We start from the raw sequence: 13,426 nt of genomic DNA, 5'->3' as shown, positions 1-13,426 counted from the left end.
CCTTTCTAGGAAGAATGATTTATAATTCTTTTGCCTTCATAGGAAGTGCCCGAAAACTGGAGTTAAGGATCAGACTCTTCTGTAGGAATGTCCTGCTTGATCATTGGACACATCGAAGTGATTCTGCTTTTTGGTTGACACAAATATTAAAACCATGGCCAATGGTGAACCAGGCAAGATTACTGTACATCATCTTTGGGCCAGTATCTCCTCAGGATGGTGAGCACCCATTTTTCAGGGATGTATGTTACATAACTGGTTCATTATTTTTACTTTAGGAAGCATACACACACACACACACATACACACACACACACACTTTTTGTTTTTAGACAGTCTTGCACTGTCACCCAAGCTACAGTATAGTGGCATCATCATAGCTCACTGCAACCTCATAGACTCCTGGGCTCAAGGGGTTGTCCTGCCTCAGCTTCCCTAGTAGCTGGGACTACAGGTCCATTGGCTAGATTTTTATTTTTTGTAGAGACCGGGTCCCACTTTGTTACCTAGGTTGGTCTCAAACTTCTGGACTCAAGTGATCCTCCCACCTTGGCCTCCCCAAGTGCTAGGATTACATACATGAGCCACTGTGCCTGGCTAAGAAGCATACACACATAAACATACACATACACAGACACACACACACATACACACGCATTTTTTTTTTTAGATGGTCTTGCTCTGTTACCCAGGCTGGAGTGCAGTGGCACAATCTCCGCTTACTGCAACCTCTGCCTCCCAGGTTCAAGCAATTCTCATCCCTCAGCCTCCCAGGTAGCTGGGACTACAGGTGCATGCCACCATGCCTGGCTAATTTTTGTATTTTTAGTAGAGGCAGGGTTTCAACATATTGGCCAGCCTGGTCTCGAACTTCCAACCTTAAGCGATCTGCCCACCTCAGCCTCCCAAAATGTTGGGATTACAGGTGTGAGCCATCACATCCAGCCAGAAATGTTCATATCTATACTGTTAGCAGGATTTACTTCTCGTTATGAGTTAAAATGAAAGTAGCTTGTATAAGTAATGAGATTCCATTATACAATTCACTTTCCTTTTTAAACAAGTCTTTATCATAAAGCCAACTAACTATTCTATCATAGCCTCGTTTTTCTTTCAATTCAGGACAGGTGGTTTGGCAGAAAATGATAGAAGAACCTACAGATGAATTCAGTCTGAAAGGTTTGGCCGATGCCATTAAGTTATTATATGACTCTGGCACTAAAGAGTGGACAGCAGATGATGTCATCAGTCTTGTAGATGAACTGTCAGGTAAAAAATATATTTATTAACATAGAACAATAGAAATTTATTGTTAAAATACAGTTATGAAATTGTAAGGGTAATTCTACAGGTAACAAATGATGTGCCTGTTGGAAATTACTGAATTCTCTAAAATATTTAAAGAGTTTGGCATTATGTTTGAAGAGATTGCATATCATCAATTTCCTTTGCTTGCCAGTTTTATAAATAAATATTATTATTTCAAAGCCTCTTCGTTTAATTAGCTCAATTACTCCCATGTTGTAAATTCTCAGAAACACCCTCCTAGGTTCTGTAAGAAGCCCTCTTCTGCAGGTAAATGAGAGGTGAAACAATTTTTTTCCATTCCTGCATAATCCTTTAGATTCTAAAGTTTACAAGGTTGCTTTCCTTGCACAGGATTAGACTGCTTTGCCTGCTGACCTATGTGTAGGAGAATTGCTTTGATTATATTATTAGTATTTTGTAAGAGCCTCCATGACATGGCAATAATCTGTCTCTGACTGAAAGCCATAACTGGAAAACTACAGCATTTTTTATGAGCATTTCCCTTGGCACTAATTGTACTTCCAATAAAGTGATATAATATTGCATGTGCTTAATGGTTTTTACTATAGCTGTTGTGTGACTTCTCATTAAATAATTGTTCTTCCTCTAATAAAAGTGGTTCCCCATGAGTGGCTTCTAGAGAATAATGCACGTCTTCTAATGTTAACTGGAAACAACATCTGTCTCACTTTCATGGCTAGTAAAGCTGTTAATGGACGGGCCGTTGAACTGGCAAGGTTCATAGTCTTTTTGGCTTTGGTAAGTAAAAAATAAGTTTTTCTCTAGCAAGTTTTTTAACACTACAATTGACTAATAGGGAGCTGAAGGAACTGAAATGTGCACAAAACATTTTGTAAAAATGAGTATTAAAGTATGTATCTTTAATGTTTCTGTTTCAAAATATTAAAACACATCTAATAAACTATAATATTTGGAATCATCCCTTCTATTAACCTCTCCCCACTTCAAGTCTGGATTGTCATTATACAATTCTGCTAAGTTATATATATTTTTATAAATTCCATTTTAAAGAAAACATGCCGTTTGATTGGCTTCAAAATAATCACTGTGGAAGTGGGATGGGAGAGGACTTGGGAATAAATGAGGGTAGAGTTGAAACAAGATTGGTAATTGTTGAAACTGGGAAGTGAGTACTAGGAGTAGATATTATTCTCTCTAATTTTGTGTAGTCAAAATATTTCAAAATAAAAAGTCTTAAACATATATTTAGTCTGGGCAGGATGGCTCATACCTCTAAACCCAGCACTTTGAGAGGCTGAGGCAGGAGGATAGCTTGAGCCTAGGAATTCGAGACTAGCCTGGGAAACATGGTGAAACCTGTCTCTACAAAAAAATACAAAAATTAGCTGGGCATGGTGGCAACATCTGTGGTCCCAGCTACTCAAGAGGCCGAGGTGGGAGGATTGATTGAGCCTGGGAGTTCAAGGTTACAGTGAGCCAAGATTGTGCCACTGTACTCCAGCCTGGGCAACAGAGCGAGACCCTCTCAAAACACACACACACACACACACACACACACACACACACACACACACCATACATAAAAATAATTAATATTCATTTAACTGATTTATTGGGTGTTTACTATGGGCCATAAATTATGAGATTCTAGGACTACGGAAATTAATAGAAAAAAATTCTGACTACAAGCTTTGAAATAGTCTTTGTTTTTGTTTTTTTGAGATGGAGGCTTGCTCTGTCGCCCAGGCTAGAGTGCAGTGTTGTGATCCCAGCTCACTCAACCTCTGCCTCCAGCGATTCTCTTGCCTCAGCCTCTGAGTAGCTGGGATTACAGGCGTGCACCACCATACCCAGCTAATTTTTGCATTTTTAGTAGACATGGGGTTTAGCTGTGGTGCTCAGACTGGTGTTGAACACCTGACCTCAAGTAATCCACCTGCCTCCCAGTGCTGGGATTACAGGTATGAGCCACCACACCCGGCCTGAAACAGTCTTTTAAGAAATACCAAGATAGGCTAGGCATGGTGGTTTATGCCTGTAATCCCAGCACTTTGGGAGGCTGAGGTGGGCAGACCACTTGAGCTTAGGAGTTTGAGACCAGCCTGGGCAACATGGTGAAATCATGTTTCTACAAAAAAAAAAAAAAATTATCTGGCATGGGCACCTGTAGTCCCAGCAACTTGAGGGGCTGAGGCAGAAGAAATGCTTGAACCTGAGAGGTCAAGGCTGCAGTGAGCCAAGATTGCATCACTGTATTCAGCCTGGGTGACAAAGTAAGAGCCAGTCTAAAAAAAAAAAAAAATCTGGGTGGGGTGCAATGGCTCGTGCCAGTAATCCTAACACTTTGGGAGGCCAAACCCAAAAGATCAGTTGAGCCCAAGGAATTAAAACACACAGCAGGACCCTGTCTCTACAATACAATTACAGGTTCATGCCTGTAATCTCAGCACTTTGGGAGACCGAGGTGGGCGGATCACCTGAGGTCAGAAGTTTGAGACCAGCCTGGCCAACGTGGTAAAATGCCAAGTCTACTAAAAATACAAAAATTAGCTGGGTGTGGTGGTGGGTGCCTGTAATCCCAGCTACTCAAGGCTGAGGCAGGAGAATCACTTAAGCCAGGGAGGCAGGGGTTGCAGTGAGCAGGAGATCGTGCCACAGCACTCCAGCCTGGGCAACAGAGTGAGACTCTATCTCAAAAAAAAAAAGGCTGGGTGCAGTGGCTCACACCTGTAATCTCAACACTTTGGAAGGCCAAAGCAGGCGATCACCTTAGGTCGGGAGTTTGAGACCAGCCTGACCAACATGGAGAAACCCAGTGTCTACTAAAAATACAAAAAAATTAGCCAGGCATGGTGACGAATGCCTGTAATCCCAGCTACTCAGAAGACTGAGGCAGAAGTGCTTGAACCTGGGAGGCGGAGGTTGTGGTGAGCCTAGATCGTGCCTTGCACTCCAGCCTGGGCAACAAGAGTGAAACTCTGTCTCAAAAATAAATTAATTAAATAATAAATAATTGCAAAAGTTAGCCAGTCATTGTGGCATGGGTGCTTGTTATCTCAGCTGCTCAGGAGGCTGAGGTAGGAGGATCACTTGAGTCTGGGTGGTCAAAGCTGTAGTGAGCCAAGATAGCACCACTGTAGTCTAGCCTGGGCAACAGAATGAGACCCCATCTCAAAAAATAAATAAGTAAATAAAAGTCTGGGTGCAGTGGTTCATGTCTATTATCCCAGTTCTTTGGGAGGCTGAACCCAGAGGATTATTTGAAGCCAGAAGTTCAAGACCATGCTGGGCAACACAGCAAAAGCCTCAACTCTATAAAACATTAAAAAACAAAACAAAACAAAACTAGCTGGGTGTGGTGCTATATGCCTATCATCCTAGCTACTCAAGAGGCTGAGGCACGAGGATCACTTGAGCCCGGGAGTTTCAAACTGCAATGAGCTATGATCACGCCACTGCGCTTCAGTCTGCATGACAGAAGGAGACCCTGTCTCTAAAAAATAAGTAAGTAAATGAATAGGTGTTCTCCAGGCAGATAGAGGGTGGCAGCAGATTATTCAAGGCAGAATAGTAATGGTAGTATGTGACTGTATTCAGGATACTAAGCAGTTCAGTATGATTTCTGTAGGGTAAAATGCACAGAAAGGCTGGGCGTGGTGGTTCACACCTGTAATCCCAGAACTTTGGGAGGCTGAGGTGGGCGGATTACTTGAGGTTGGGAGTTCGAGACCAGCCTGACCAACATGGAGAAACCCCCTCTCTACTAAAATAAAATAAAATAAATACAAAATTAACCAGGAGTGGTGGCACATGCCTGTAATCCCAGCTACTCAGGAGGCTGAGGCAGGAGAATCTCTTTAACCCAGGAGGTGGAGGTTGCGGTGAGCTGATGAGATCAAACATTGCATTCTAGCTGGGGCAACAAGAGCAAAACTCCATCTCAGAAAAAAAAAAAAATGTAAAGAAGAGTGGGAGGTGAGGTTAGACATGAAAGGAGAGGCTAGGTAAGGAAGGGTTTTGTGGGCCATTCTGTGGAGCTTGAACACATTTTCTTTTTTTCTTTTTTTTTTTGAGATGAAGTCTCACTCTGTTGCCCAGGCTGGAGTGCAGTGACAAAATCTCGGCTCACTGCAACCTCCACCTTCTGGGTTCAAGCAATTCTCCTGCCTCAGCCTCCTGAGTAGCTGGGATTACAGAAGCCTGCAACCACTCCCAGCTAATTTTTGTATGTTTAGTAGAGATGGTGTTTCACTATGTTGGTCAGGATGGTTGGTCTTGAACTCCTGACCTCATGATCCACCCGCCTTGGCCCCCTAAAGCGCTGGGATTACAGGTGTGAGCCACCATACCTGGCCTGAACCCATTTTCTAATAGGGAGCTACTGAAAAGTCTTATGAAGGGGAGAAACAATTGGCTTTGTGTTTTTGGCAGATCACTTTGGCAGCACTACAGCAAATGGAATGGAGAGAAAGTCACTAGGAGTGGGGAAGCCTTCTCTAGAAAGCCTTCTTTGATTAACATGTCAGTTCTTATCATTCAAGTTCTCTGAACTGCCTCTGATTTGTCTTCTCTAGTGTCATTTACTATTAGTGTCCTTAAGGCATTGTATGTGTTGGATAGGTCATCTCCCGAAAAGGACTGTAAGCTTTTTGAAATCCAGGATTGTGTCACATTTCTTTCATCATTCCTAGTACAGTACGTTACACATAATAAATAGTCAATAGATCTTTCCTAGCACAGTACTATTTTTGTTTATTTATTTGTTTGTTTATTTATTTTGAGACGGAGTCTTGCTCTGTCACCCAGGCTGAAGTGCAGTGGCTCGATCTCTGCTCACTGCAACCTCCAGTTCCCAGGATCAAGTGGTTCTCCTGCCTCAGCCTCCTAAGTAGCTGGGACTACAGGCACGCACCACCACACCCAGCTAATTTTTGTATTTTGTGGTAGAGACGGGGTTTCACCATGTTGGCCAGGATGGTCTCGATCTCTTGACCTTGTGATTAGCCTGCCTCAGCCTCCCAAAGTGCTGGGATTACAGGCGTGAGCCACCATGCCCGGCCTCTTTATTTATTTTTGAGACAGAGTCTGGCTTTGTCACCCAGGCTGGAGTGCAGTGGCCCGATCTCGGCTCACTGCAACCTCCACCTCCTGGGTTTGAAAGATTCTCCTGCCTCAGCCTCCCTAGTAGCTGGAATTCCAGGCATGCACCAACACGCCCAGCTAATTTTTGTATTTTTACTAGAGATGTGGTTTCATCATGTTGGTCAGGCTGGTCTTGAACTTCTGACCTCGTGATCCACCTGCCTTGGCCTCCCAAAGTGCTGGGATTACAGGCATGTGCCACTGCACCCGGCCCACAGTGGGTGTGGGTTTTGTATTTTAGTAGAGACAGGTTTCACCATGTTGGCCAGGCTGGTCTCAAACTCCTGACCTCAGGTGATCTGCCAGCCTTGGCTTCCCAAAGTGCTGGGATTACCTGGCCTGTTTTTAATATTAGTTTTTGCATTAGTAAATAATATTCTATGATAATCTTAAATCAGGCTTTTGGCCGGGCGCGGTGGCTCAAGCCTGTAATCCCAGCACTTTGGGAGGCCGAGACGGGTGGATCACGAGGTCGAGAGATCGAGACCATCCTGGTCAACATGGTGAAACCCCGTCTCTACTAAAAACACAAAACATTAGCTGGGCATGGTGGCTCGTGCCTGTAATCCCAGCTACTCAGGAGGCTGAGGCAGGAGAATTGCCTGAACCCAGGAGGCGGAGGTTGCGGTGAGCCGAGATCGAGCCATTGCACTCCAGCCTGGGTAACAAGAGCGAAACTCCGTCTCAAAAAAAAAAAAAAAAAAAAAAAAAAAATCAGGCTTTTATTTACTTCATACTTTTTTCCCCGTTAAAATTGTACCATTTGAAAGCACAATAATATTAGATACAAGAGCATTTCCCATGTATAGACTCAGTATGGTGTCAGGTATCATAAATTATGTAAAATCACAAAACTATCATTGTTCATTATTGTTCAACATTTTCAAATTCTATAGCTTTCTTCATATAAAGATGTATAATGTTTTCTCATGTCTGCATCAGGTGTGTGAGAAAGAACTATACTGCATGGATTGGACAGTTAAAATGATGCAAAGAGTCTGTAAAGTCTTTAGCACTCCAGTGGAAAGAAATAACTTCCTACAGAATGTGGCAAATGCATTTGCATGTGTTACAATGGAAATGCTGCAATCAATCATGTCTGGTGAGTAAGATGTACTTGGTGCACAGGGTGTGCGTAAAAATGAGCTCTAGTCTCCACCTAAAACAGAGATATTTTTCTATAACAGTCCGAGAAAAAAAAAAAAAAGCTATTTCTATATTGACTTTTTTTTTTTTTTTTTTTTTTTTGATATGGAGTCTTGCTCTGTCGTCAGGCTGGAGTGCAATGGCTCTATCTCAGCTCACTGCAACCTCTGCCTCCTGGGTTCATGCAGTTCCCCTGCCTCAGCCTCCCAAGTAGCTGGACTACAAGCTCACACCACCACACCTGGCTAATAAACGGGGTTTCACCATGTTGGCCAGGATGGTCTGGATCTCCTGACCTCATGATCCACCCGCTTCTGCCTCCCAAAGTGCTGGGATTACAGGCCTGAGCCACTGCACCTGGCCTATGTTGACTTTAAAAAAAAAAAAAAAAAAAAAACTAACAGTAAATAGAGGGATCAGACTTTTTGTTTGTTTTTCCTTGAGATATATTTAGTTCCTGGCTTTTGTCACTTTAAAAATCTGGTACTGTTTTAATGGAGAATATAAAGTTGAAGAGTCTGTTTTGAAAGGAACCTCTCCTTCTTTCATTCTTTTCTTTCTTTCTTTTTCTTTTTTGACATGAAATTTTACTTCTGTTGCCTAGGCTAGAGTACAATGGGGCCATCTTGGCTCACCACAACCTCTGCCATCCAGGTTCAAGCGATTCTCCTGCCTGAGCCTCCTGAGCAGCTGGGATTACAGGCATGTGCCACCACGTCTGGCTAATTTTGTATTTTTAGTAAACATGGCTTTCTCCATGTTGGTCAGGCTGGTCTTGAACTTTCAGCCTCAGGTGATCCACTTGCCTCAGCCTCCAAAAGTGCTGGGATTACAGGTGTGAGCCACCATACCTGGCTAGGAACCCCTTTCAATTTTGCATAGCAAAAATATTAACTATTAACTGTCATTAGCATAATAATATATTTGTAAGTATTATTTTACACCTTTATTAAGTAACCAACATGATAATTAACCCTATTTTACAGATGAGAAAACTAAGGCTTAGAGAAGTTACCTGACTTACCTAACTCATCTCCTCAAAGTTAGAAGCAATAAAGCATGGCCGACTATCCTTTTCTTCTGACTTCTAATCTACTTTTCTTATATAATTCCATGATTTCAGTAGTTAACCTGACTTAGTAAAATCAGTAACAAAAAGTCTTCTGTGGGATTTCCAGCCTTCTGGAATCCCCTTCCACACGGTGGGAGCAAAAAATAAAAAAATAAATAAAAAAAATTTTAAAAGTCTTCCATTTAAATATTACTAGGGAAAATTAGAACATCTTATGTTTCAAATAAATAATATACTTACAAGGTGGGTGGATCACCTGAGGTCAGGAGTTCGAGACCAGCCTGGCCAACATGTAGAGACCTCGTCTCTATTAAAAATACAAAAATTCACCAGGCGTGGTGATGCATGCCTGTAATCCCAGTTACTTGGGAGGCTGAGACAGGAGAATTGCTTGAATTCAGGAGGCAGAGGTTGCAGTGAGCTGAGATGGCGCCACTGCACTCCAGCCTGAGCAACAGAGTGAGACTCTGTCTCAAAGAATTAATTAATTAATTAATTTTGATAAATTACATGCTTAAAATTTTAACTGTCATTTTACTTTCTCTACTATGTATATCACCTCCTATAGGAGACCGTGATCAAGATGACAGAAGCTTCTTGAATTTGTTCCATCTTGTACATGCTCAGGCTAACTTCCATAAGGAGGTTCTATATTTGACCATGAATACTCCTCTGTCTGCCTAAGTACTCAGAAAACCTTGCCTTTAGAGGACCTCACTGAACTAACGATTAGAGGAGTGCTGCTTTTTCACTCAAAAAATAGCATCCATGGGACTTTTATCATCTAAGTCACCTAACAATTCAAAAGCTGCATAGAATTTTAGAAGCAACTACTTACATCATTATTAATATAAAAATAACAGGCAAAATCAAGAATGTACTGAGATTTCTCTGGAAAACAAGCTCTGCCTCCCCAGGTTTTGGTCAACCGAACACCAAGCCAAAGTAGAATGTTACCTGTCCAAGAATCTGGGACCAGCCAACCTCTATGTGTGAATCTTTGAAGCAAGAAAAAATTCCATTTTATCGTTAGACCCAAATGCACTAAATAGTATGTATGTTCACTTTGCTTAAGTTGTATAGACATAGCCCAGAATGTTTTGTGAAGATTTGCAATATGGTGTTTGGAATGTGTAGAATACAAATCACAGTTTTTACCACCTTCTTGGCATATGCTTACAAAGAACATTATATTTTGTTCATGTTTTACATGAACTAATGGATAATAAACAAAGTATATGTGTGTGTGTCTTTAGATATATATCTATTTCTATAGACACACACACACAGAGGCATATATTTCCTTCTTTAAGATGAATCATATAAAAGGTCTATACATACAGGAAGGCATATATTGTCTCAATACAATCAAATCATCTTTTATTGGGAATTCAACTAAAATGTAGCAAACAAGAGAAAAATAAAATGAAAGAAAATAGCTATTCTGCTGCCAGCATCTTCACAAATAGTTTTTACTTCGTCCTAAAGCTTTTCTCCCTACCTTAAAAAGTGAGATTTGGCTGGGTGCAATGGCTCATGCCTGTAATCCCAACAATTTTGGAGGCTGAGGCAGGAGGATCCCTTGAGTCCAGGAGTTGGAGGCTGCAGTGAGTTATGATTGCACCATTGCACTCCAGCCTGGCAACAGAGTGAGACCCTGTTTCTAAAAACAAACAAACAAAAACAAGATTTGATGAAGGAAACTAAAAGTATGGCTGGTTTACAGCAGCCCATGAGAGAGTGAAGGTTCAGTTCTCTTCACTCAATTATATAGATTCCAAGAAGCTGCAGGACTATTTCAGTCTGACTAGTCACTGCTGCTCTTACTTTTACTATTAAAGTAGATAATAATAGTGCTTGACAGGGCTGAAATAATGCTGGAGTCCTCCTGGGTCTCTCATCCCATTTTTTGCTCGTTGGGTTTGAGCACTTTACACCTGAAGACACATTGCTTCCTCCTGCACTTCTGAGAGGCTGGCCTTCTTTACCCAAGCTCTTGATTTAACTCGACTTTGGAGCTGATGAAGGGAAGAAACACTAGAAAATATGGAAAGTATCTGTAGAAGTAGGGTGTAAATTGTGGGAAATTCACAAATGTTTGGTAAGAGGGACTTGGTGAGAGATGAATAGGACTGAGGAAGAATGAAAATTGTGGAGAAAATAGAAATTGTGATAACAAGATTTTACTGTATTTCAGTAGCAAAGGCACTTACCTTCATTTCTGGAGGGTGAGAAGCTAACTGTCTTTCTTAGATGGATTTTCCAACTGTAATTCTATTGGTGGCAGGAATTTTTTCTCCAGTTTGTCATTTGCATATTTATGCAAAAACAAAGTTATTGCTTTTAGCCTGGTTTTATTTTCTTCTTCTCAACTTAAGAATTCACCCTCAGTTGAATTATAAATGGAATTGAATTATAAAGATTAAAAGTTGGCAGATATCAGAGTATAAAATAATACCTTAGTTTTTCATTTTCCCCTCTCTTTTTCCTATACATGCTTGCAAAGCATAAATTTATCAAAACATTGGTTATTCCAAGTAGAGAATATACTCCACTCAACTATCTGTGAGGGAAAGAAAAAAAATAAGAAAAAAAGTAAATATTTAAATATAAGTAGTGAATTTTTTTTTCTTTTTTTTTGAGATGAAGTCTCACTCTGTTGCCCAGGCTGGAGTGCAGTGGTGTGATCTTGGTTCACTGCAACCTCTGCCTCTCTGCTTCAAGTGATTCTCCTGCCTCAGCCTCCCCAGTAGCTGGGACTACAGGTGTGCACCACCATGCCCAGCTAATTTTTTTGTATTATTGATGGAGATGGGGTTTCACCATGTTGGCCAGACTGGTCTCAAACTCCTGACCTCAAGTGATCCACTCGCCTCAGCCTCCTCAAGTGCTGGGATTACAGGTGTAAGCCACCATGCCTGCTAATAGTGAATATTTTCAATATTTTACTAAATGTATGCTAGATTTTTATTTCCTTAAATGCGGCATTGTAAAGTTTCTTTGAATTCCTTGAATTATCCCAGTCTCCACAGCAGTTATTTTCAGCAAGTTTGCAAAAGAAGCATAGTTTAATGTAAAACGTATTTGGTCTGGGTTTTGAGTCTTTTTTTTTTTTGTTTTGAGATGTAGTCTCCTCTGTCCTCTGTTGCCCAGGCTGGAGTGCAATGGTGGAATCTCGGCTCACTGCAACCTCTGCCTCCAAACACAAAAATTAGCTGGGTGTGGTGGCAGGTGCCTATAATCCCAGCTGAGGCTGAGGCAGGAGAATGGCTTGAACCTGGGAGACGTAGGTTGCTGTGAGCCGAGATTGCACCACTGCGTTCCAGCCTGGATGACAGAGTGAGACTCTAACTCAAATTAAAAAAAAAAAAAAAAAAAAAAGAAGACTGGCTTAAGTTAGCAGTCCTGGGAGTCGGTTCCTTTCTCCTTTTTGTAACGATTTCCTCAGCCTCCTTTGACTTTGATTTGTAGGATGATTTTTTTAGTCCCTGTAGAAGGCAAGTTCAGTAACACATTATCTTTATTATTATTTCTACGCACACCATGCACCATGAGTACTAACAAACTAATGATGCCACCTTCCTTAGAAACGAATTGAAATGTACATCTTGTGATAAGTTCTCTGTACCTTGTGAAACTGTGAAACTTTAATGCTTTTTTGGAAGATTCCTTCTCATGCCAATTATGAGATACCCAACAGAAGGTGTAAACGGAAATACCATCTTATGTCAAGGAATAACAAACACTAACCTCTTTGTGATTGTTACTAAAGGGTTAACCTCTTTATGCAAACAGTACTCAATTGTATGATTACAGACTTTTACGTCAATAAATACTGCGAAGGGTAAAAATAAGGCTATTAGAAAAGCCTCTTTGATTATTGGATATTTTACTAATAGTGTGATTTCTGTAGCACTTCCACTGGCGGGTAACTGTGAAACCTGTAAGGAATCAGGATATGGACATATGCTCCTTGGTTTCTGAGGCATCGCTAAGCTAGGAAAGGCGACCTCAAAGACAGCTGCATTAAACAGTCTTCTCCAGGTTAAAAAAGAAAAAAACTCTGGACTAAGATTGCATTATTTTCATCAATAAAACAAATATATTCCATTTAAGGACAAGATTGAAAAACAAAGAAGAATGTAACTCCAGAAAATTCCTCAAATAACTGGAGACTGAAAAAAACCCATAAGCCCCAATGGTTTGGCCTTTGAAAAACTCCTAAAATAATACTTGTAGATAGTCTGAGATCACTGCTTTCTTAAAGGCGTATATAACTGAAAACTATTCCATGCTATTTCAGAAGTATAGTATTTATGGTACAATGTCTTTGATACTAAATATTTGATATTTGCTAAATTTTGTTTAATTTGTTATTTACTCATATTAATAAAACTATACTAAAACTGAAAACATTCCAACTTCTTCAGAGTTTGTTATTATGCAAGTCATTGCCATTTTTCTGGGAGAACTTAGCTTCATTTAAGCTGTTAATTATAGCTCTACCGTGATCAAATAAATGAAAGGTCTTGGCTGGGCGCAGTGTTTCATGCCTGTAATCCCAGCACTTTGGGAGGCTGAGGCGGGTAGATCACGAGGTCAAGAGATCGAGACCATCCTGGTCAACATGGTGAAACCCCGTCTCTACTAAAAATACAAAAAATTAGCTGGGCATGGTGGCGCGTGCCTGTAATCCCAGCTACTCAGGAGGCTGAGGCAGGAGAATTGCCTGAACCCAGGAGGCGGAGGTTGCGGTGAGCCGAGATGGCGCCATTG

General features: G+C 41.0%; 1 protein-coding gene across 1 annotated transcript in view; it reads left to right on the top strand.

Moving 5' to 3' along the window:
• Nucleotides 1-10,142, top strand: part of FBXO47 (F-box protein 47) — a 30,302-nt gene extending 20,160 nt beyond the window's left edge. Inside the window, exons 7-11 of the mRNA XM_003931193.3 lie at nucleotides 43-219; nucleotides 1,123-1,269; nucleotides 1,925-2,067; nucleotides 7,375-7,534; nucleotides 9,219-10,142. Coding sequence (XP_003931242.1) covers nucleotides 43-219; nucleotides 1,123-1,269; nucleotides 1,925-2,067; nucleotides 7,375-7,534; nucleotides 9,219-9,334 — 743 coding nt within the window. The 3' untranslated portion in view covers nucleotides 9,335-10,142. The remainder of the gene's footprint in view (nucleotides 1-42; nucleotides 220-1,122; nucleotides 1,270-1,924; nucleotides 2,068-7,374; nucleotides 7,535-9,218) is intronic.
• Nucleotides 10,143-13,426: the final 3,284 nt, after the last annotated feature.

The sequence above is a fragment of the Saimiri boliviensis genome, chromosome 17, assembly GCF_048565385.1.
Source record: "Saimiri boliviensis isolate mSaiBol1 chromosome 17, mSaiBol1.pri, whole genome shotgun sequence".
Taxonomy (NCBI): Eukaryota; Metazoa; Chordata; class Mammalia; order Primates; family Cebidae; genus Saimiri; species Saimiri boliviensis.
This window is presented reverse-complemented; position numbering and strand designations above follow the sequence as displayed.